The sequence below is a fragment of the Capra hircus genome, chromosome 16 (assembly GCF_001704415.2).
Source record: "Capra hircus breed San Clemente chromosome 16, ASM170441v1, whole genome shotgun sequence".
NCBI lineage: Eukaryota > Metazoa > Chordata > Mammalia > Artiodactyla > Bovidae > Capra > Capra hircus.
Window position 1 is genome coordinate 73817328 of NC_030823.1, and position 24836 is coordinate 73842163.

The 24836-nt window shown below is 51.6% G+C and overlaps 1 protein-coding gene across 1 annotated transcript in view; it reads left to right on the plus strand.

Moving 5' to 3' along the window:
• The window catches only part of PLXNA2 (plexin A2), a 232328-nt gene that overhangs the window by 93130 nt on the left and 114362 nt on the right, over nucleotides 1-24836 (plus strand). The window contains exon 4 of the mRNA XM_018060786.1: nucleotides 8893-9027. Coding sequence (XP_017916275.1) covers nucleotides 8893-9027 — 135 coding nt within the window. The remainder of the gene's footprint in view (nucleotides 1-8892; nucleotides 9028-24836) is intronic.

Sequence of the window (24836 nt, forward strand, 5' to 3'; positions counted from 1 at the left end):
CCCCTGGAAATTTTCCAAGGTAGTAGTTAACCCTGGGGGGCATATGAACTTATGCTTCGTCTTCTCTGCATGCTGTTTCAGAGCTTGGAGAAGCCTGCATTGCCCCCACATGGACCTAAAGGTTGGTTCTAAATCATTCCCAGTTCAAAAAGCCTAAGCGGTTAGATTGTATACCCACACGGCCAGGGCCTCCCCAGGCCAGTCACTTGGGTGTGATGGCTCGAATGGAGATCCTGAGGCTCCAACATTGCTAGAGCTTTGGGTAAACAGAGATTCTGAATTTAGCCGAGACGCTCATTATTCTTTATGAATTCCTCTTGCTACCCCTCCATGCTCCCCGCCCCCCAACTCTGTGCGCTCCCAGTGAATTATTGCTTTGCCGTTGCGTGATTTGATTTCATCTGAGGCTGCTTAATGCTTCTTCCGTCCCTCGTTCCTCGCTGTGTTTATCTTATTGTTTCCCAGAACAATCAAGTGCTTCCTCTGCCCCTGGCAGCTTCAGCGTGTTCCCGGAGCCTCCTGACCTGCCCAAGCCTTGAGCTGGAGCATCCTTGAAAGGCAGGGCTGGTCTCAGGTCAGAGCTCCGGAACTGCCTCGCGTCACTCACCTCCCTTGGTTTCTCTTGTCCCTTCCCCAGCCCCTGCCAGCCCTCCCTGGTAGAACGAGACCCAAAATGCTGGATTCTGGTGCTTCTGGGCCTCGGTGTCAGTCTCCTGTGAGAACTACAGGGCCAGGCCCTGAGACAGGAGCTGGTGCCCTTGTGAAGTGCAGTCGGTCCTTACCTCCGGGAAGGCATGAAGACAGACTGCTCCTCGCCACTCTGTGGGCCGTTGGATGGCGATGCCTTGGCCAGCCACCCCTGGCTGATAAGGAGCAGAGAAGTCATGACTTAGAAGAGAACCCCAGCTAACGTCCCCAACCCAGGTCAGAGTCTCTGCTCGGTACGTAGTCACCACATCCCCTGTCCTCAGAAGCCAGAGTTCTCAGCCCGTCCAAAGATGCAGAAGTCCAGAGGCAAGTGGTTCCTCCTGGGACCCTCTCCCTGCTCTCCAGGAGAAAACCCTCCCTGAGCTGGCCTTCTGAAATCCAGGAGCCTCTAGCCCCGAGGCCTGTGTGCTAGCCCGTCCACCCCCTGGTTACTGTCTAGGGCAGATTCCTAACATGCACAGAAACAGAAATAACTGAACCTGGAAATGTCAGTCTCCAGTGTCAAAGCCCCAGGATCGACCGACAACTCACTGGGGACCAGTGCAGGAAGCATCCACGTGTATGTGTATGGAGGATACGTGTGTGTGTGTGTGTGGAGGATGCATGCATGTGTGTGTGTGTGTGTGTGTGTGTGCGCACAAGGGTGAGGGTCACTGGAGTTCTCAAAGTTTAGTGCACCTCAGTGACCTCCTTCCGTCTCGTGGACAGGAAGGATCCTTAGTTTCCCTCTTCCTCGTCTCTCCTGGCTCCATGCAACCCACAGGCCACGTTTTCCAGGCTCCTATGTCCTCTGCCGTTATCCGAGCGTTTAGGGACAGGCTCCCAGCTGTCCTCCAGGGAGCCTCAGCCCACTGGACTGTGTGTGACTGCCGTTTGCACAGATCGGGGGCTGAGAGAGGGGCGCTGAGCCCCTTCCAGCACCCCGGAGGTCGCTGCTGCGGTGTGTCCGTGGCCGTCTGTGGATTCACGTGTAGTGAGTGCCGGAGAGAGGGAGGAAGAATCTCAGAGACTGAATCTACCAGAGACTTCAATCTATCAATAATTCGGGTCATGAAACTCTACAAAAATAAACTTCAGCACGAATCCTCGCCCTCGAAGCACTGAAAGCATGGCTGCAGACACACACGCTCATTAACTCACTGCCAAGTTCAGTCCAAGCAGCAGCAGGCTTCTCTACCTTCTTCAACAGACCCAGTGTGCACACACACACATACACACTCGTGCATGTAGACACACACTCTGCACTACACAAGCCCAGAGTCCTGAGGCAGAAATAAAATCAAAGAATACAGGCCTCCTCCAAGGGGAATTTTACGACACATGGTGGTAAGACCTGCGGAAATTGTTGAGCCCTCAGTGACTACATATCAAAAGCCTCACCCTCTCCAAATTTACTCAGGTCTGACAAACCGAGTTTCCAAGAAATCTGGGCTTGGATGTAATAATCGCACTTCTATATTTACGTCACACTTTATAAAGTTTCCAGAGACTTTGCATTCCCTTCCCCTCCTGCTTCTCAGTTTCGGTATCAGCTCCTCCATGAAGCCCTCCCCTCCTTGCCAGCCTCCCTGGATTTCCCCCCGCAAACCTCTATCACACGGGGCAGCCCAGGTGTGTGAGGTCTGATGGGATTGTCCACTTGCCTGTTCCTGGGCCTTCCTAAGGGAACCCTTTCTCAAAGCGTCCCCAGCTCTCAACACAAGCCTAGCTTCCAGGAGGCCATGTCCTGAATGAATATTGGACAGTCCTGAAATTCATGGCTAATAAGTCAGTTCATTCTCACAACATCCTGCTTGAGCTCTGAGGACAGAAGTTACCACCCTTATTTGGCAGCCGCGGAACCTATTACACAAACAAGTGAAGCGACTTGCCTGAAGTCACACAGCCAATTAATGAGAAAGCTGGGATTAGATCCCAGCCCTACAGACACAAGCCAGCGCCTCCCTCTGCAGGGTGCTGCCTCTCAAACCAATCTGCTTCCTACTGAGATGCCCAAGAAGATCCCTGGTTCTATGGCTCCTCAGCAGCTATTACAAAAAATACTATGACTGCTAATACCCTTACTACTACTAATAAAGTGATATGAGAGTGTCAGATCCCAAGCAAAAGCCCCATAATTTAGAACTAACTAGAGAAGAAGTTGATGCATAAGAAAAAGCGTTTGGAGGGGCCTGCAGGTAAGCTAGTTAATTGGATATGCTGATTTGAATTGGATATTCAAGTAAAGAGGCTGTCATTAATTTCTGTGCAGACCTAGCTGTGATTTAAAGGCAAGTGACTGCTAATAGGATTACTATTTCATTCTCCTTTCGAAGAGGCCCCTCCCACCTGGAAGACCAGACAGTAAATCTCCCCTGGATTTCAGCTCACCTCCTCCTGCCCCAGAGCCAGCCCTCATCAGCTGACTTTTAGCCTCCCAGCACGGTCCTCCCAAATGAGGCTCTGAGCTTACTGCCACCTCTAGGAGACAGGTGATTGCCCCACTGTGGCCTTGGGGGCTGAAAGAGGAAGTGCAGCTAAGGACAGGGCTTGGACGCTCATCTACCCATCTCCTCCGTTCTCAGCTGCAGTGAACGGCTGTGTGCACCCATTAATATTTCTTAGGAGAGTCACAGAGTGACTCTGAGAAATTGGACTCTGTGTGGGTAACCCAGTTCTGCCACTCTTTAGCTGTGTGGTCTTGAGAAAGTGATGTCCTTCTCTGTGCCTCCAATTTCCTGTCTGTACAATGGGAACAGTAATAATATGCCCTTCGGGGTGGCTCGTAAGGATTAAATGAGTTCATTTTTGTTAAGCACTTTCGACAGCAGTCAGCACATTGTAAAGCTACAGAAGTGGTTGTGTGTGTTGTGTGTTTAATCGTTAATTCGTGCCCAACTCTTTGCGACCCCATGCACAGTAGCCCGCCAGGCTCCTCTGTCCATGGCATTTTCCAGGCAAGAGTACTGCGGGGGGTTGCCATTTCCTGACCCAGGGATCGAACCGGCATCTCCTGCATTGCAGGTGGATTCTTTACTGCTGAGCCACCAAATAAGCTCCAACAGAAATGGGAGCTATTATTAAATCCTTTAGGCCAACAGGGCCCTTTGAAAAAATCCACCAGGTCCGTCCTACCTTGAGGCAGGTCCACATTTAACCATGAACCAAAGAAGTCATCCTGAGTTCAAAGCCCTCCTGAGAAGGAGGGCGGGGCCTCCTGCGGTCTCCCACTAAGCAGCAGGAGTTCTGACTAGACCGAGCCTCAGCCTCCTTGTGCAATGGTTTAGGCATGTAATTTTTCTTTTGCTGGCCTCTGTAGAGACTGTCGCCCTCCATTGTAGGACACTGTCCATCTTGTCCCACCTTCTGAGCAGTGTCCAAGCAAAATGACAAGTGCTAAATCTGCGCGTCCGCTGAGGTCCCGCCCTCCCAGGAGAGGAGGAGCCCAACCAGAAAGACAGGTTGAAGTGACCGGCTTTCCCTGTCTGGCCTGTGTCACCTCCCTGCCCTGCACCGACTCCACGCTCCTCCTCTGCCTGGTTGGATTACCTGGCGGGGGCCTGTGCAGCTCAGTCTAACGCCCTTCTCTTGGATTGGATTCCTGGCCTATTTCAGCGTCCTGTGTCCTTGTGGTCATTGGATCCTGGCCCTGGGGCACAAGCTTCAAAGCCGAAGAGAACTCAGTTTGCGGGACACTGCAGGACAGACGCAAGTTGTTGCATCTTAAAATCCACTTTTGTCTGGGTTTCCGCCGCAGCCTTCACCGTCCCCATCCTGTGTCTGAGAGGACGGAGGGCAACATCCAAACTGAAAACTTCCAAGGCAGAGAAAGACGGGGACCCCTGGGTTTGAATTACAGCAGGGCCACCCTTGTCCCTTCTCCGTCCAGGGGTGTTGACTTCATCAGCCGTGATTTCCTCTGGACCACCCTGGATGGAGCTGGTGGGAGCCCCAGGGCCAGCCCGGACCGCCTGCGTCCACGAGTGGAAGGGCTTGGGTGAGACAGGCTCCAAAGCCCCATAGCTCCAGCAGTTTCCCTAAGTCTGTGATTCTCCTGTGACAAGCACGGAGCAGATGGCCTATTCAGAGAGGGAAACTGAGGCTCGGGGAGGTGAGGTAACTGGCCTGAAAGTGAACAGGGGGCAGAAATCAAGCCCAGACAAGAGCAAGAGCACGGTCAGAGCAGAAACCCCGGAACCTGGTGTCGCGCTTTGGCGTCCTGCGCGCAGGGAGAGAGGAATCAGGGAAGGGAACGGCCTCTGCTGCCCAGCTGGCCGGTCCCGCCCGCACCTCATCCCTGGGACCCCAGCCCCCTGTCCCCTTTCTCCATCTTCTCTGTCTTCTCATTGCAATCTCGGAGGGCTGCACAGCTCGAGGCGGACAGAACGGACTTCTCGGGCAGGACTGCTCCCCTCTCCAGGGATTTAGAGGGAATGACATAGGCTAGCTCAGTTCAGGTTCAGTATCAAGAACATTTTCTGTTCTGGTTTAGTTTCAGCTCTGATGTTTTCAGAGTTCTGTAGGTTTGATTCCAGCCTCAACTGGTTTATTGAAAGGTTCGGATTGTAGACAGGAAAAAAAAAAGTTTAGGCTTCTTATTCAGAAAAAAAATGTTAAGGACTGGGATTAGTCCTAACTGGGACATTCCAGAGTATGTGATGATAAGTTATCTTTGGTAAGATTCCACTCCAACATGGCCATGGGTACCATCTAGTCCTGGGGCCCGGAGAGGGAGGGCCAGACGTGGTGTTCCTCCTTCTGAGTGTGTGTGCCCAGCCTTTTGGGGAGGAGGCTGATTTATCTGGCAGAGGGTTAACCAGCCTGCCCAGGTGGGGGTATCCTGAGCTGGCCAGCCCTGAAGTAAGGTGATGGTTCTGCAGCTGTTGGGGCTGAGCCAGTGCCTGGAGGAGAATTAAAACATCCTTGGAGAGGAGCAGCTGTCACAGGGAGGGTGGTAAGCGGCACTGGGACATTTCCTTTTCAGAGGAGAAAGCAGAGCTTAAACTCTCCCATTTTATGGATATGGAATAGTGAGGTTAAGCCAATCAGAAGTCATGACTATCACATCTCCCCGTACATCCTGCAGTAGCCTGAGAACTTTTGTTTTAACAGTCTTTTTAAAATATATTAATGTATTTATTTGACTCCATTTGGTCTTAGTTGTGGCATGCAGGGTCTTCATTGTATCACAGGGATCTTTTGTTGCGACTCAAGGACTCTCTCCAGTTGGGGCTTGTGGTCTTGGGAGCACAGGCTTCGTTGCTCCATGGTTGTTCCCTGACCAGGAATTGAACCCGTGGCCCCTGTGTTGCAAGGCAGATTCTAACCACTGGGCCACCAGGGAAGTCCCACTGGAGAACTTTTGTGATTAAAAGCTACTACGTTTCTAGGAGAATCTCTTAGAAATTTTGAATTTCTCCATCTAAGAGAGTATGCTGTTCTGAAAGCTAAGGGGAGCTATTTGAATTGTGGGGCGTTTTCCCAGACTGAGACCCTTGTTCTTCCCTCTGCTTGAGTCCATCATGAGATTCTCTCCAGGGTGGAGGGCAGTAGCCTCGGCCCCACCGCATCATTGCCAACCCCGAGTCTTCCTCCACCCAACAAGAATGAACTAAATAGCCCCCTCACCACTTCCTGGAAGGAGGGGCTTTAATGACAGTTGCCAAGGCAACAGCTTGGAACAGTAGGAAGCCACTAGTTAGGAAGAAAAAGGTCAAAAGAGGAGTTTAGGGGAAAAGAGTCCACCCTACAGGGGAGTTTCTGGGGTAAGAGTGGCTGAGAGCGAGTTTCTTTGGTTCCACTGAGGTCACCTTCTCATCTTCAAAGCCAGAGCTCTCACCAAAGTCACCCATGAAGCAGGCAAGGAGAACACGGCACCTTGACTCTCGCCCGGCTCCACTGTCCCCACCCCTGGGATTCAGGCACAGGGCCTCATGCAGGAATCTGCTGGTTCTGCCACTAGGAACTCCAGAACCACTGTACCCCACCCCACAGTGGGATCATGGTCTCCTTCTTACCCACGCCAGTCCAGCCCAAGTTAACAATCGCAGACCATACCGCGGCTGAGGCCCCTCAAGTACGCAAACTCTTAGGAGGCTAGGAACATGTGAATAGGAGCGCTAACCCAACTTTCCCAAGTCTGCGGTAAATAAATGCTCCTGACCTTCCCTACTTGGCCAGTAAAAACTGCAAATGCACCTACACGCTTGCATGCTTGCTGTGGCATCGGGCTCCACGCTTAGCCCTTGTGATGAGTAAGTCCTTGCTCTCAGTGGGGTGGGAGAAATGGGCAGAGGGAAGGAGATGGTTAGAAGTCCAAGAGAGAAATCAAAGTGAATAGGAGGGAGGGACTTCATCTTAAAATCATCCAGAGAAAACTGTCTTTTGACCTCAACTTTGATTTAGCACTAAAGAGCCCACGATGCTTTATCAGCTGGATCATAGTTCATGTCCTTTCAATAAGCATTTCTCAAGCAGTCCCTTTTATCCATCACCAGCTCTGTTCCCTGTTTCGTTCTAGTCCTCAGAGAAACAGAAAGCATTCCTGCCCTCAAAATGTCGGTGGACTTATGCACATGTGAGGCAATCGGAGAACAATTTACGTAGGTAGTCAATACGCATTAGCTAATACATATACAATGAACAAGTCAATTGATTATAATCTCAGGACAAAATGTCTGGTGGGGGGAAAAAGAAGCCCTCAGGGTGAGGAGCAATTAGTGTGGTAGAGATATTGGAGAAGGCTTTATGGGGGAAGTGGGCTTGAACTAGGGGGTTTAGATGGACAGAGAACAAAGAAATGGCCCGGGGTGGCAGTATTGGCCAGCAGTCAGCTTCTGTGTTGGAAACAGGAAGCCTGGCAAGAGGAGTGTGTTCAAACCATGGGCTCCCCATCATCTTGTCTCTGTCTGAACTGATGGTCCTCAGGGGCCTTTCTCCGCTGGCTTTCCAAATTCTATGTAGAACTTGAGTGTTACTCGCTCAGTCATGTGACCCCATGGACTATAGCCCTCCAAGGCTCCTCCGACCTTGGGATTTTCCAGGCAAGAATACTGGAGTGGGTTGCCATTTTCTTCCCCAGGGGATCTTCCCAACCCAGGGATCGAGCCCCAGTCTTCGGCATTGCAGGCAGAGTCATTACCGCCTGAGCTACCAGGACGCTTCATATATTGCTTAGACTACAGGAATGTTTCTCCAACCCCTAGCCCGGTAGTATCCACATCGGCTGGGAATTTATTAGAAACGAAATTTCTCAGGCCTCATTCCCACTGAATCAGAAACTCTGGGATAGTCCCAGGGCTGAATTTCTCCACTCCCTCCAGGCAGTTCTCCAGGCATGCTGGTTTGATAACCGTGGGAGACATTGGTGCTTTTAAACCCCGACTGCTCATTAGCGTCCCCCGGGGAGCTTTGAAACCCAAAGAAGATGCCAGGTCCCCCAGCACAGAGTTCCTGATGAATGGATCCAGCCACGTGTTTTAAAAACTCCCGGATTATTCTCATGTACGTCGAGCCTGAGAAGCACCAGACTCGATGACCTCTAGGTTCTTCCTGATTTTTTATCCTGGGATGGACTCTGAGACTGACTCCCAATTTCTGTCCTCGGGGATTCCTGGCTCCCCAAAGTCACCTGGGGGATTTGCACACATCATTCAGGGGATATTGTTGTGGTGGGGTGGCGGGAGCAGAAAGCTCTTTCTGAGATCCTAAAATCTTGACTCTCTCGATGACCAGTTTTTGGATGGTTTCTGTGCTGGTCCCACCATCCTCCCCTACCTGCTCAAGGCAGAACCGTCGTGTGTAGATGTTGATTCTCCTGCCTCAAATCGCAAGCGTGTACAAGCACACACTCACACACCCCCGTCACACAGTGTGGAGAACATGTGCATACGCACACAAGAATAACCATACAAGGATATCCAGATCACACCCAAAGACATATTTGCACACACAAATACACCCACCATTAGAAGGTTCAGACCAGCACACTCAGACTGCTTGGAAAAGGATTCTTCTTGGTGGAAACTGGGCTGTTTGAACTAGGAAGCACCTCTGTCTTCCCTGTCACCCAGCCTGCTTCAGGGTAGCCCTTGGGGACCAGACGTGAGAATTATCTTCTATAAACTACCTGCTCTAGGCTCAGGCAGGGAATTCACAAGGGACTGCCGAGGACAGATGCTGAGGATGCCCTTGTTTCTTTCGCAGATTCGAGCCGATGGTCCCCCCCACGGTGGGGTCCAATATGAGATGGTCTCCGTGCTCAAAGATGGGAGCCCCATCCTCCGGGACATGGCCTTCTCCATCGACCAGCGCTACCTGTACATCATGTCCGAGAGGCAGGTACGTGCTGGCACCCACCCCTGCACCCACCCCTGCTCGCCCGAGCCTGGGAGATGCAGATAACCCATGACCTTTGTGCAGAAGCTTTTCCGCGGAACAAGAGAGACCCCTGGGCCTGCTGCTCAGAGGCCCGGGGAAGCTTATGCAGGGAGTCAGGGAGAAGCCACTGGGGCCAGTCACTTCCCGGAGCTTCTCTGCAGGCCACAGACCCTGTCTGAGCACATGATGAACAGCCCCGCAAGAACGGGCCGACTGCACGGAGCAGCTTCGTGTGATTAGAAGGTAGATTTACTGCCCTGGGCCCACAGAGTCTGCTGCTCAAGGGAGCCAAAGAGGTGTAAATAATCCAGGCCTCCAGGCTGGACTCAGTCCTGGGAGAGATAGACCCATGATAGGGCCCCAAAAGGAGATTAAAAAAATCTTGGCCTGAGTCTTAGAGGGATGCAGGGTAGAAGTTGGCCAGCTCTGAGGAGCTGCAGCTCTGCCTGCAGAGATGGGCAGCCCTGAGAAATGGACCGCCCTCCTTTGCTGGGTAACCCCCGAGTGGGTTCCCCACCCGCCTGGGTGAAACGCTACTCCCTCGGGGTTTTATTCGATCTGAATATGTAGGAGCAAAGAGAAAGCAAATGCAAGGAGAGCCGTAGTGAAGGGCGAGAGAAGCGGGGGACAGGGATTCACCGAAGCAATGGAGACGCAGCAAGCCAAGCTTTGACCTTAGCAAAAGCTGGCTCCTCTTCCACTCATTGCCGGTGGGTCAGCAGTTGGTCAGCGGTGGCGGCGGTCTTGGCATTGACCTGCACATGGTAAGACCAAGGCAATAAGAAGCAGAAGGGACCGTGACTCTGTCTTGGTGCGGAGGACACTGACTTGGGCTACATAAGGATGCTGTGCTGGATGACCAGCGAGCTCTCGCAAGCTGCCTCCCTGCTCGGGCGTCATTCTCAAAACACTCTGCAAAGATCCCAGGCGTCAGTCATCGGCCTCACCTGGCCCGGCGTTCTCTCTCTCTTTCCTTCATGTTTGTGTTTGTGAATTCTGAATCGGGGACAAGGGAAGAGGGAAGGAGGCGGAGGTAAACGGGTACCCAATGGCATAAGGGCAGTAGGGCTGCAACTCTAACTTGAAAAGTCCTTCTTAGAAGAGATGACACAAATCTTAGGCTAATCATCGGCAAATTATACCACTTCCTCTTGAAGCCACCTTTTTTTTTTATCTTCCTTTATGTAACCCCCATGATCAAGGCATAAACAGGTCCAGATGGGAACTTATAACCCTAAAAAAAAAAAATGGCTGGTCATGTATTTATTGGGAACAACATTCTGGAAAAACATCAGAATGAATGGAACTTGGTCACTATCCTTAAGTTGCTTGGAATCTAACAAGGGAATCTTTAGCATCAGATTGGAGGCTGTAAATGCTCTGCCTTTCCTTCCTGTTTTTGTTTATAAGACAAAGAGTTGTTTCTTTAAAATGGTAGATGAGCACCATACAAATTCAAATAACACATACAGAAAAGGAAATAACAAGTTCCCAAACCAAACACCCCCAAATGTAACACCGTGTCATCATTTGATGAACAGCATTCTGGATGCTTCTGCAGAATCATCTACATATTTAGAAGGATGGGTGAGATGGTCCCCTAGGCAGGTGCATAAAAGGATGGTCAGAGGGATCAAAGAGACCTGTGGTCCCCCACCTTTTTTCACACCAGAAACCAATTTCATGGAAGACTATTTTTCCATAGATGGAGGTGGGGGTTGGGGGGTGAGGGGTTGGTTTCGGGATGATTCAAGCACATTGCATTTATCATGCACTTTATTTCTATTGTGATTATACCAGCTCCACCTCATATCATCAGGCATTACACCTCAGAGGTTGGGAACTCCTGAAATAGAGCCAGATAGACATAATATTAATATTTTCAGAAGATGTTAAGTATGGCTGAGGAGCAAGCTGATCAGTTCAGTTCAGTCGCTCAGTCATGTCCGACTCTTTGCGACCCCATGAATCGCAGCATGCCAGGCCTCCCTGTCCATCACCATCTCCCGGAGTTCAGTCAGACTCACGTCCATTGAGTCAGTGATGCCGTCCAGCCATCTCATCCTCTGTCATCCCCTTCTCCTTCTGCCCCCAATCCGTCCCAGCATCAGAGTCTTTTCCAATGAGTCAGCTCTTCGCATGAGGTGGCCAAAATACTGGAGTTTCAGCTTTAGCATCATTCCTTCCAAAGAAATCCCAGAGGCTGATCTCCTTCAGAATGGACTGGTTGGATCTCCATGCAGTCCAAGGGACTCTCAAGAGTCTTCTCCAACACCACAGTTCAAAAGCATCAATTCTTTGGCGCTCAGCCTTCTTCACAGTCCAACTCTCACATCCATACATGACCACAGGAAAAACCATAGCCTTGACTAGACGGACCTTAGTTGGCAAAGTAATATCTCTGCTTTTGAATATGCTATCTAGGTTGGTCATAACTTTTCTTCCAAGGAGTAAGCGTCTTTTAATTTCATGGCTGCAATCACCATCTTCAGTGATTTGGGAGCCCCCCAAAATAAAGTCTGACACTGTTTCCACTGTTTCCCCATCTATTTCCCATGAAGTGATGGGACCAGATGCCATGATCTTCGTTTTCTGAATGTTGAGCTTTAAGCCAACTTTTTTGCTCTCCTCTTTCAGTTTCATCAAGAGGCTTTTTAGCTCCTCTTCACTTTCTGCCATAACAGTGGTGTCATCCACATATCTGAGGTTATTGATATTTCTCCCGGGAATCTTAATTCCAGCTTGTATTTCTTCCAGCCCAGCGTTTCTCATGATGTACTCTGCATATAAGTTAAATAAGCAGGGTGACAAGATACAGCCTTGATGCACTCCTTTTCCTATTTGGGACCAGTCTGTGGTTCCATGTCCAGTTCTAACTGTTGCTTCCTGACCTGCATATAGGTTTCTCAAGAGGCAGGTCAGGTGGTCTGGTATTCCCATCCATTTCAGAATTTTCCACAGTTTATTGTGATCTACACAGTCAAAGGCTTTAGCATAGTCAATAAAGCAGAAATAGATGTTTTTCTGGAACTCTTTTGCTTTTTCCATGATCCAGTGGATGTCTCTGGATAAAAATTCTTTCTTGGGTTCTCGGAGCCCCATGAAGTGGAAAAGCAGAAAGAGCCAACAGAAGTGACCAGTGAGACTTCGGTGGGACTGAGACGATGCTGAGACACGTCTCTGGGCTAAATGCTCGCTTGCTTCAGTCCCATCAGACTCTTTGCAGCCCTATGGACTGTGTAGCCTGCCAGGCTCCTCTGTCCACAGGATTCATATCTTTCGCTCAAATGAGATGCTTTTTGAAATTGAATTCAAAACGTGACCAAAGGAAAGGGCTGGAGGTCGATAAGTGGCCTACAGGGAATATAATGACCTCTCCAAACCATATCTGATGTTGCCTCTGAGAGTATCAGCTCTGACTAAACCAGCGTCTGCAGCTCATTTCTGAATAACCCTCCTTCAGTCTCATCTTCTGGGTCTGCTGCCCAGGTCCTATCGGTTTGCTCCAAAGCAGAGCTGCTCAGTAGTAACTGTCACACCGAGCCGATGTAGCAAGAGTCTGGGTTTCATGCCCTGTGGCTATCTTGAATCAGGTGAGCTGTGAGTTGGGAAGGTCCCTGTGCCAGGCGGAGCCCGGATCAGTGGGCAGCGTCAGGGCGAGGGGGTGGGCGGGGAATTGGCGGTAGAGCTCGGAGTCCTGTCGCTTGGAGAGCCACAGGCCACGTGCCAGTCGCTACCCCGGGGATCACACCAGGGCTGGGCTCGGGGAGGGAGGCCAAGAGCCACTCAGGAGGACCATCTGAGGTGAGCGGCGACGAGTGCAGAGTTCTCACAGACAGCCTGGACCTCTCTAAGGGAGCAGTTGAATGTGTGGGGAGAGAACAGTCAATGATAATGAAATCGGATGATGTGCGTTCTGGTTCAGAGTTTGCTCTGATACTGGATGTATGACCCCCTTAACAGCCTCTATTTCCTCCCTTCTGAAATGGAGGAAGTGAGGTGAAATTGCTCAGTCGTGTCCGACTCTTTGTGACCCCATGGACTGTAGCCGCCCCCCCCGACCCCCGCCCCGCCAGGCTCCTCCGTCCATGGGAATTTTCCAGGCAAGAATGCTGGAGTGGGTTGCCATTTCCTTCTCCAGGGGGTCTGTACTGGATCGAACTCCGGTCTTCTGCATTGCAGGCAAACGCTATACGTCTGAGCCACCAGTGAATCCTGGTGGAAATGGAGGATTTGTGTCTAATAATAGGATCCTGTCTGAGGTCTGACACTCTCAACAGGGTGGCCTCAGACAAGTCCCACCACCTCGTCTCACGGGGGTCGATGTGATATGGGCTGAGACAGCAAGCGGGGAGTTCCTGCCGCATCACCTCACACACCACAAACGCTCATTCCTGACGGCCCCTCCCAGCTCTCAGCCCTTAGGATCCTTTACGCAGGAGGGCGGCGACCGTGGGTGCTGATTAGGAGGAAGCTAAGTGGCGATCGGCACTGCCAGCAGGCCTCAGGCCAGGCCAGGAGACCTGAGTTCTCATCCTGGCCCCCCTTTAACCAGCCGGGTGACCTAGACCCTGGACTTCTCAGGGACTCAGTGTCCTCAGCTTGAAAGATGGAGAGAATAAATATGACTATAGAGTCTCTTTCAGCTATTAAAGAGTTTGTCTAAGGTCTGGGGATCAGGACTCTTTTCCATCTCCAGAAGACAGCCTCAGAAGCACAGGTAACAATCTTGAGGTTAGACCAAAAGAACCTTCTGAAGGAGGCTTTTTATGAGGCTGTGTGTGCTCCTATGAACTTCTTCCCCCAAGGATGAACCTGCAGTGGGGATAGAACGGTGGCTATGGGCTTCCCTGGTGCCTCAGTTGATAAAGAGTCGGCCTGTAATGCAGGAGACCCAGATTTGATCCCTGGGTTGGGAAGATCCCCTGAAGAAGGAAATGGCAACCCACTCCAGTATTCTTGTCTGGGAAATCTCATGGCCGGAGGAGCCTGGAGGGCTACAGTCCATGGGGTTGCAAAAGTCAGACAAAACTGGAGTGACTAAAATCACCACCGTGGGTAAGCAGATTCCTGTTTTGAGGCAATGATCTAAGGCTTTAGAGTTCCCTGAAAGACCTAAGACTTTATAAGACATGATGGGAATGGGGGTGTCCATCACCCCACTTTACAGTAAACCTCTGGGCAGCCTCCTCTCATCTCTGCCTTCCCCGGGTCCCTAGCTTTTGTCTCCGTTTCCCTCCCCTTCCCCCAAATCACGGTGCCTATTGTATCCTTGACGCCGACTCCCCACAGAGTCAGAACAATCCAATATAGGCTCCTGTGTTCAGGCAAGCTTCCTCTCTCTCTCCCTCTCTTAGTTAATTAAATGTAATTAAGAAATAGGACTAGTAAGAAGTGTTGGGCCATTAGTGCCACTGCTTAACGACCTTTGACAAGTTGGTGTTAATGTTCTGCTAATAGATCCAAGGCCCGCCGGTCCCAGGGGAGTGTTTGGGACCCAATTCCCCCAATCCTACTAATTGCCCAGGTGCTCCACTGATAGGCTGCCCGGCCCTTCCTTAGAAAGTCCGCCCCGGCTTCCTCGACAGCGAATCGACCGGCAGATGTTGTGGGAGGGGATGCGAGCTGCTACCACATCCTCGGTGTCTAATGGAAGTCAGACTGCGGGTCCAGGGAAAATCAGGCAGTGAGCCAAGTGAAAACCTAAGTCACGAGATGAAAAGAAACTTGATAGCCTGAGTTTCCACCCAACTCGTCAGGCTGGCCACTCTCCGAAAGGGAAGCTCCCCCTGTACGCGGGGTGGATGGGAAAGAAGTATGGGGATGGAAGCAATTATTCTATTTTATACTTTAATTAGTTTGAATTAGCAGAGGGAATAGAGGCATAAAATGATCCAGCGAAGGGTGAAATGGAAAAAGGGAGTCACAGTGGAGAATGGCTCCGCGAAGGCTGGAAAAGGCCTTGGGAACAGCAGAGAGGCTGGCGATGGGTGTGTGTGTGTGTTTAGGGTGGGTGAGGGCATGGGATACTGCTGTCTATTTCAAGACCTGGAGAGGCAAGATAGCATAGTGATTAATAGCAGGAGCATGGCCGTCAGACCATCTTGCACGTCGTCTGTTGCCACTAACTAGACGTATGGCTTTAAGAAAGTTGTTTCACTTTTCGACACCTCACTTTCTCCATCTGTATAATGGGCCTAATAGTGGTGACTGCTGCGAGGATTGAGAGACAGTATACAGGCTACCTAGCATTGTGTCTAACACACAGTCAGTGCTTTCAATAAGTGGCAATGATCATCACCATTATCACAAGACCCGATGCTGGGAAAGACTGAAGGCAGGAGGAGAAGGGGATGACAGAGGATGAGATGGTTGGATGGCATCACCGACTCAGTGGACATGAGTTTGAGCAAGCTCCAGGAGCTGGTGATGGACAAGGAGGCCTGGCGTGCTGCAGTCCGTGGGGTCACAAAGAGTCAGATACGACTGAGCGACTGAACAACAACATTGTCATTAGTGGGATTATTAGAATTTCTGAGACCCCAGGGAGGGCCAGAAGCATCTCCACTGTAAATTATGGCTAAGACAGATCCCAGTCTCAGGCAAACACCTCCAACCTGACATTCTTGCTGCTCAATCCCAAGGGACGCCTCAGAAACCTCTGTCTTGGTTGAACAACAGTGTCCAGCTGAGTCGCTCACAATCTGCTATTTATTTTTAAAATACAGGAATGTGCCCAGAGACTAAACAGTCCCACTCCCCTTGATACAGACGGAGGCAGCTCTGGGCTCGTGTGTGAGGCCCAGGAGGCTAGTATTCCAGGCATCTGTGGAGAGAAGGGAGGGGGACCCTGTGCCCCGGTCACCTCCCAAAACTCAGGCTCCTGTCTGGCCACGTGTGTGGACAGTGGGCTGGAAAGGGGCTGCCCTGGGGGCGTACCATGTCTGACCTCAGGCTCCTGTCTGGCCACGTGTGTGGACAGTGGGCTGGAAAGGGGCTGCCCTGGGGGCGTACCATGTCTGACCTCTGCAACAAAGTGAACTGTATCTCCAGCTCCCTGCTGTAGATGTAGCCGCCATGCTCACAGACTTAAGTCAGGCGTTCAGGCAGGTGCCCCAAAGGCTGCTTGTCTCCTCTCTGCAGCATCCAGACTGGAGCCTCTGCTGGGAAGACGTGAATGGGCTGGGGGGGCTGGATGGCTAGGGCTAGCATGGCCTGGAGCCACGTCCTTCCACACGCATGGCAGCTGGAACCAGCTGGGCCGTCAGCCACGGCGGCTTCCGCGAGGCCGCCCCCTGCACCTTGGGCTTCCTCCCAGCATGGCGGCCTGAAGGTGCTCAGACTTCCTGAGCACGGCCGCTCAAGGCTCCAAGAGTGAATATTCCCTCAGATCAGGTGTGTCAGGCGGGTGTATTCTGCCCTGTTCTGTCTCGTCTCAACAAAAATTCGAAGCACCAGACGTTAGAGCCTTTGGCACGTCACAGCTCTCAAACAGACTGTTATAGCTCTCAGGTCTCGGACAGACTGTGTTATAGCTCTTAGACAGATCCATGTTACGGCTCCGTGTTACAGCTCAATTTTATTTAGAAAATAGCAGGAAAACGCATCCTCGAGGCGTGAGGGCATGCCAACCCAAAGACGCGAGGAGGAGAGAGGGGGAGCACACCAGCGCACGGGAGAGAGAGACCCCCGCCCTTTGGCTCCTCTTTTTATATGTTTTTTCTCCTCCCCCTGGGCCTGCCCTACATAAATCGGGCGAGCCAGGAGTGCTCTTTGTCCCACCTGAGGTCCTCACTCGGGTCCTCGGACCTTTCTTTGTTCCATTTTCGCGGGCTTTTCCCTTGTCTTTTAGCCACCGCCATTCTGGACTCCTGTTTCCTATTCTAACTACCTAACAGGTGGGAATGTTACTGCCTTCTTTATGCCTTAACCTTAGAAGTCATGCAGTCTCCTCTTCCGCCCGCCTCCTCACCTCTCTACTGCCCGTCTCCCCGTGACTCTGGCGGGTGTAGCCCATGACCCCGCTTTGAGACCCAAGGCACGGGGAAGATAAATACACGGTTTCCTGTCTCGCAGGGTCAGGGACCCACAGAGCATCTGAGCTGGTAAGGACTTCAAAGCTCACCCATCCTGACCCCAGTATGAGGCCCATGGGGCGTGGAGCAGGCCAGCTTCCATTTCAGCCTGTGCTACAGCCAACACCTAAGATCAGAGTCCCCAGAACTGGTTTGCTTTCCCTAAATTCACAGAGAAGTGCCAGTAGCTGTAAAGCTTGCTGTTGATGGACTGAAGGTTGCCTTGAGCCCTAAAGGAGACCCACATCAAAGGCGGCTCTTGAAACTGCTTCTGGGAAGCCTTTGAAGGAATCCATCAGGAACAGGATCACGCTACCTGGAAACTGCCCAGGCGATGGCGTGCGATATTCAAGGGCTGTCCCGGTCTCTCTTCCTGTGCGGTGTTGCAGCAGCCCACTTAGAAGACCCTTCTCCTGGGCGACCTACCTTCACATGCAGGGCAGGGCAATGGGACTTCATGTGGATGAATGGATGGTGACTTTCTAACCACCTCTACCTTAAGTCATTTCAGAGAGCTGGGGCAAGGAGAACTCTGGCCTGGAGTTACTAGAAATCAAAATTCTTTGGAAAGATTATGAAGCCGCCCTTCTCTGGAGGTCTCAAGCGCAGGAGACACCCCTGCCCCTCAACTTCCTGCACTGGTTTAAGACCCCGTGCGTGGTAGGGGAGAGGGCTGGGAGGGCAGACCCAATGCCTCTAGCATGCCAGCCCAGCCAGCTTCACCTGAGAATCAATTTTGGTTTCCTTGGTTTGGAGGAGGGCCTGTCAACTATAGACCAGGACCAAGGGGCAAAAATAAGAAGCATTTTCAAAGGGCCTTATTGTGATGTAAGGGTACTAAGTCTGTCACCTGTGGCCAAGGCCACTGAACGGCCAAGCCCCTGGGCCTCTAACGACTTGGGGAAGGAGCAGAAAAAAGCGTGCAGAGCCATCCTTCCAGATGGCCCCTGCTCATTTATTTTGACATCTCAGACTATTATTTTGATTGTGCACATTTGTTTAGTCCTGGTGATAAGGCTTCCCAGGGCGCTGGCAGAGCGTGCCAAGGTGTATTTTTACAAGGCGGTCGGAGCCCCAGTAACAGGAGGCCTCCCTTCTGTCCGGACTGAGAGGCCTGGGCTGCAGCCGGGGAAGGAGGGAATCTGAGGAGGCAGGGGCTGGAGCAGAGCCTGGGGGACTTTGGGGGAGAATTACAGAGTTTGCGGATTAGGAAAGTGAGGATAAGCAAATTTCTGCCGTACTTGTGTTTTCAAATGTGTCACTTTCAATCCAGGCCTTTGATGCACACGTGTTTCTCGTTAAGGACCTCAGTGTGGCCCAGAAGCCAAGCACACATCTCAGCGTCTTTCCCAAAGGAGGGGCGAAGCCTGCCTCCCGGAGGACGGGGCGCAGGGACCAGTGACCACCCCAGGCCCGAGTTTGATTTTTTTTTCCCCTCTTCCTCTCCCCTCATTTCAAATGTCAGGGAACAAAGAGGCTGACACAGAGCTGATTCCCTGGCTATTAATATTCTTATTGGAGCATTTTTAATAAATATTTTCACATGAAGGAAGCGAATCACAAACCCACCCTATTAATCAGGCGCTTGGCTTGTACTTAAGAAAGAAAACTCCAGCCTCTTATTTTAAAATCCTTTGGTTTGGAAAGAAGTGATTGAACACAATGCCCAGGCTGCAAGAACCGGTGCCAAAAAAGCTCATTTCACTAAATGGGCAGGGAGGCTGGAGACTCTTCCTCTAATCCTTGGCAGGGGACGTGATGTCTCTCATCAGGTAGGACTGCCGGACGCCGACTCTCTGATGACCCAGAATGACGTTCCTAGGATGGAGAGGTAGGGAATCACCATACCTCAATCCCAAAAGGAACTCCTCCCCTTATACTTAAGATGAGGAAAACGGTGCCAGAGAAGGGAATCACTTCCTACATCATTCCCCGAATTACCAGAAAAGCCAGAATTAATCCTAAGTCACCTGGTCCAGCCCGGCATTCTTTTCCCAACTTGGCAACAGCTTCACTCAGCACAGGCCAGACCGAAAATCGGTTATGTTTAAAAAAAAAAAAAAAAAAAAAAGACTTTCAATTAAAAAAACATTAAAGCTACCCAAGCCCGAGGGAGTCCCGGAAGATGTTCCCAAGGGTCAAATTAAAATAAGGAAAGATTTGCATCTCATTTGCATACACAGACTCATTCATTCAACAGACCATTAAGTGTCTACCATGTATAATGCATTGAGCTGTCCACTGGCAAGTTATCTGCATATGCAGATGTAGACGGGGCAATCTTTCTAAGTCATATTCCAGCAAAAGGTCTTATAAATAGGTACCTTCTTGATTTCTGAAGATAGGTGCCTTCTTGATTTCTTTCTGCTCTTTCCAATGCAACAACAGCACCACCGTTCAGCATGCTTTTGTATAGGAATAAATAAAATATAATCCCTGACCTCAAGGACTCTACATTCTGGTGGGGAAGAATGATGTATAGATAAATTACGATATAAAGTGAGCAGTACTATCGCAGAAATATACAGCATGCCCCGTGACTGAAGTAACTCATACCGACCATGGGGAGCCCTTCCTCGTCCCTCCATGCTTGGGCTCACTCAGAGGACAGACCCTCTCCCTGATACAGCAGTCCAGAGCTGGGGGAGCTTCAGGGACTGTCTGGTGAAGGGCAGTCCTTCCCTTTATAAGTGAGAACAGGGGACCTTTGAGACCTTGAAACCAAAGTATCCACCAAGCCAGAGTGCAAAGAAGTAGATAGCGCCTGATGATGGGCAGTTTCCTGGCCACTATGAAGAGCATGGGGTCTAGAGACTGCCAGCCTGCCCACCTTCCTGGGTTCAAATACTGGCTTCCTGCTGTGTGGCCTTAGGCCAGTTGCTTAACCTCTCTGTGCTTTGCTTGCCTCATCTAAAAATGGGGATAATTATGACATTGAGGATTAAATGAAGTGAATGAATACATTAAAAAGATTAAATGAAGTGAATTCATACATTAAAAAGCACTCTGAAAAGTACCTGACACGTATCACCTGCTTAATAAACGTTAGTAACAGTAATTATGCTTTTACGGTTGTGGCCCCACGCATAATCGCCAGGTGAAGCTCTGCAAATCAAGCTCCCCTCACAGCCACACCTCGAAAAGAAACTTGGCCACCCCGCCTTGCCTCTCAGCTCTACCTAATTTAAGACGTGTTGAAATCTAACTAACATATAGGTCGTGTTTTTCTTCTGATAGTTTGCAAACATGACCTTGGCTAATACAACAATCTCCTGGGATAAATAGTATTGTCTTTGCTATTTTGTTAATAGATAAGAAAACTGCAGTTCAGTCTGGCTAAGTAATTTGCCCAGGGCCCCCGAGCTGGCCCGCGGGCAGAGCTAGGACGGCCCCCCCCACACCCCCACCCGGGAACAGATGCGGAGTGAAGCTGAGCCTTGTCCCCTGTCCTCCTGGGATGGCGCCCCCTGGTGGCCGCACGGCTGCAGCGGGCCCGCCCCGCCTGCTCCCCGTCCACCTGCCGCTCTCAGGGCTCCAGACGAGGCCAGACTCACGACTCCTCCCTGGACACCCGCCAAGGACCCTGGGGCAGGGCGCTGTTTTGTTTTGTAAAAAAGTAACCAATAGAGGCCTGCTGCCCCGTGTGTCCAGTCACAGGAAATGTCTCTGGTGGTCAGAGAGGAAAGAGAGAGGGCACCCGCCCCAGGAAGCTGCTGTTTGTCCGGCAGGCCAGGTCCTCCACCAGCATCATCTCAGCCGCTGACAGCAACCTTGAAAGACAGGTATTCTCAGCTCTGTGTGACACGGGGGGAAGTCAGGGGTGGCAGGGTCCAGTGACCAGAGCAAGGCCAGGCCCCCCCCTCCAGGACTCCTAGAAGGCAGAGCCGGGGCAGAGGCGCTTGCCAGGCTAGCTCCTGCCCCGCCTGCCATCCCCCCACCACCTAGGAGCCCGGTTCAAGGCGCCCAGGGGGTGAGGCCAGCCCTGCCCTGCGCTCTCAATCACGCGGCCTGTCTGGCAGACTCACACCTTTGCGAGGAGGGCAGGTGCAGACGCGTGAGAGACGTTGCACAAAGCTGATTGAGCATTTTAGGTGCATTTCCAAGTGTGAACCAGGCAACAGGTATCGATCAGCTGCCTTGCTAGCCCTACCCAGGGGTTCTTGGGCTCTCAAGAGCCTTCTGTGTTGCCATCTTGAGTCTGTCTCATCCGGCCAAATGTGGGGGCCCCATCACGACGCCCCAGAACCCTGCAACCTACGTTTCAGCTCCCTACTAGAGCACCCTCTCACACTCCCCATGTGGAGTTTCTGTAACCGACTGTGTTTCATTTAGACCGTAACATTTAGTGCCGCTTTGGATTTCCAATTAGGCTTCAGTCAGATGTGGAGAGCCTGATTTCGTTTTGGTGTTTTGATCAACACAAAAGAGAGCCACATCAAGGGGAGCCCCCGTGCAGTTATTTCCAGCCGCTGGCAGCTGGAACAGTTGCTATGATGTGAAGATGCAGCTTTGGAGATGCCAAGAGATTGTCCGGGTGTGAGGGAAGGGGCGTGGGTGAGGGGGGTCAGTGAGCCCCTGGGAAGAAGCACAAGTTAGCGTTCTGAGAGCCCAGCCCATACTCCATAGGGTCTGTCAGGGAACGCGAGGAGGTGGTCCCTCAGTAGGCAGCCTGAGCTCCTGCCCGCCTGGACCAGGGTCCCGCTGCCCTTGTGAGATGGCCTTTTATCCAGAGGTTCCTAGAGTACTAGCTTTCCCTAACACGGGAAGCTGATCACTAGTGGATTTCTCCAGAGCAAAGTTTCTGAGCTCCCCAGCCAGAAATGACCCCCTAAGCTAGTTTCTAGAAATACCAGAGAGAGGGTTGCTTCACGACCCGTGAGTTCTGCCCAGCTCACTCACACGTGCTGCCTGTCAGACAGGTTTTCTCTCTGGGGCTGGCCTAGGGGACAACATTTAGAACCCAACTTTGAGCTGCCAGGGAGTCAGAGGGGCAGCAGAGGGGTGAGTAGGGCAGAGTGTCGGGGGAGTGGGAAGTTAGGATCCTGCCTCCAGGGACTCATCACAGACTGTCACGAGTGTCTCTGAGTTAAGGCCAACTGGAGCCTCAGTTTCCCCATCAATAAAATGTATCGGAATGCTCTCCGCGGCCATGACCTGTGGGTGTTTTCTGCAGCCGTAAATATATTTCAGACGGTGGCTGTGGGCACAGCCCTCGGAGGCTGACCCGGATCGGCGTCTGTGATCCGTGTGTGTATGCGCGTGAGACGGGTACGTGGAGACAAGGGAGGTGAAAATAGCATCACTTTGTGTTCTGGGCTGTGGAGAGGTCTCTACACTAACATGAGTTTTTCCTGCAACAGGCCAGGAAGCTCTGCTGTGCTCCCTGCTGGGGGAAGTGGTCATGGCCCCTCTCCTGCAGGCGGGCTTGCTGTTTTCAGAGCCCTACTTCGCTGTGGTTTTCCAGCTGGCCCTTTGATCTCGCCTGCCCTGCTCAGGGACCCAGCGTCTCAGCCACAGTCTTCCTTCATAGTTTGCACGCCACACAGTTCAATTCCCCGAGCCTTCACCGCTCTGCCCAGAGTTCCCTTCCTCTCTCCTGCTTCTGGTTATCCCCACTCCCAACCAGACCACCTACAGATTGGGGTTTGAAATTTGCACCAGCTGGAGGAAGAACTGGCCGTGTCATCAGCCGTCAGTGGCTTCCAAGCAGTCTGGGTTCAGTCTGTCCATCAAGTCATGTTTAATGATGGGAAGAGGGAGATGGACAGAGAGGAGAGCCAGGCAGAAGGAAGATCAGAAAAGGGGGAAATGGACAGAGCTGAGAACAGTGTCTTAGCCATTCACCCACCAAGTAACTCATCAACAACCTCTGAGGACTTCTTGTGCGCACAGAGCTCACCCTCACAAAATCACAGATCCAGGATGCATGCACGCATCCAAATTTACAATACAGTGTGCAGAGCACTGGGAGTATGTGAGAGGGTGCTACCCAACAGAGCCGGTGAGTCAAGGAAGGCTTCCTGGAGGGGGTGATATTCTCGGTATATTACCGAGAAAGGATGGGGGTTCACTGAGTGGAAGCAAAAGACAAAGAATCTGAAAAATCACTTTATTGTGTTTACTAACATGCATGAGTGCTAAGCCACTTGAGTCCAGCTCTTTGCGACCTTATAAACTTGTAGCCCGTACTGGGGTTCTCCAGGCAAGAATACTGGAGTGGGTTGCCATGCCCTCCTCCAGGGAATCTTCACAACCCAGGGATCGAACCTGCCTCTTCCACACCGCAGGCAGATTCTTTACCACTGAGCTGCCGTGGGGGAAGCCTGTGATTCTTAACACAACATCGTAAATCATCTCTGCTTCAATTTTTTTGAAAAAAAAAAAAAAAAAAGGCAAAGGAACGCTTCTCAAGCGAGGGAAAACATGGAGGCATGAAAGAATTCAGCATGTTCAGGGACCATTCCCCTAAATTTGATGTTGGAGCTGAAGGCAAGGGTTTCAGGGCATCAGTCCACATGAAATATCCACAGCTCACAAGCAGGCAGCCTTCCGGTGGGCGCTCCCCACCTCCTCTTGTCAAGAGGAGAGGAGCCTCAGCCTAGAGAGAAGGCACCGCTGGTTCCCCAGCCCGGCTGCTGGAACACAGTGCCCAGGAGGAAACAAGCCCATGCCCAGCTCTCTGTGATCCTCCTCCACCAGCGGGGCCCCTGGCCAGGCCTTGGAGCTGAGCAGCAAGTCAAAAGATGTGCGGTGAGAAGGAAGAGGCCCTCCACGGGCAGAACCCACTGCTGAAGCCCCCCCTGTGGCCAGGCCAGCGCCCCGTCCCTCAGGACAGTCACCCCTCCCGCTATGTGGCAGGGAAACCTCTGCCCTATGCAGGTTCGTGGGAAAAGAAAGGAGAGTGCGCCGGTTCGGTTCATTCAGTTGGTTATCCCAACAGCATTCCTTGCTGGCAGGGACCTTGCCTGTCCAGGCGGCTTCTGTCTCCCAAAGACATATTACAGTGTTCAGCCCTTACTGCTGCTGCTGCTAAGTCGCTTCAGTCATGGCTGACTCTGTGCGACCACATAGACGGCAGCCCACCAGGCTCCCCTGTCCCTGGGATTCTCCAGGCAAGAACACTGGAGTGGGTTGCCATTCCCTTCTCCAATCCATGAAAGCGAAAGGTGAAAGTGAAGTCGCTTAGTCGTGTCCCAACTCCTAGCGACTCCATGGACTGCAGCCCACCAGGCTCCTCTGTCCCTGGGATTTTCCAGGCAAGAGTACTGGCCCTTACTAGGTGCTCAATACACACTTCCTGAAGTCTTGGAAGAGAGGAAAAGACAAGAAAAGGGAGGGTTCAGAGGCACTGTCGGATAATCTTTAGATTAGAGCTCATCTCTGGAGGCAGGTGGGCCTGTATTCTTGGCTCTGGCACTCTTCAGTCAAGCCTGGCTTATCCTCCCTAAAGCCTCAGTTTTACCTTCTGAAAAATGGGGAGAAGAGTAAGACCTGCCTTATAAGGGTGCTAAGAAGATTCAGTGACTAATCCCTGCAGGATGCCTGGGACAGAGGAAGAGCCAGACCCTGGAAGCAGCTCTAGCTAACCCCTGTCCTTCCCTCTGCTTCATTCATGAGCTTCCTGCTCCTCTACCCCTGAGCTCGCCCACCGCCAACCCCACTCCAACTAACATGTTGCTCATTTTTCATCCTTCA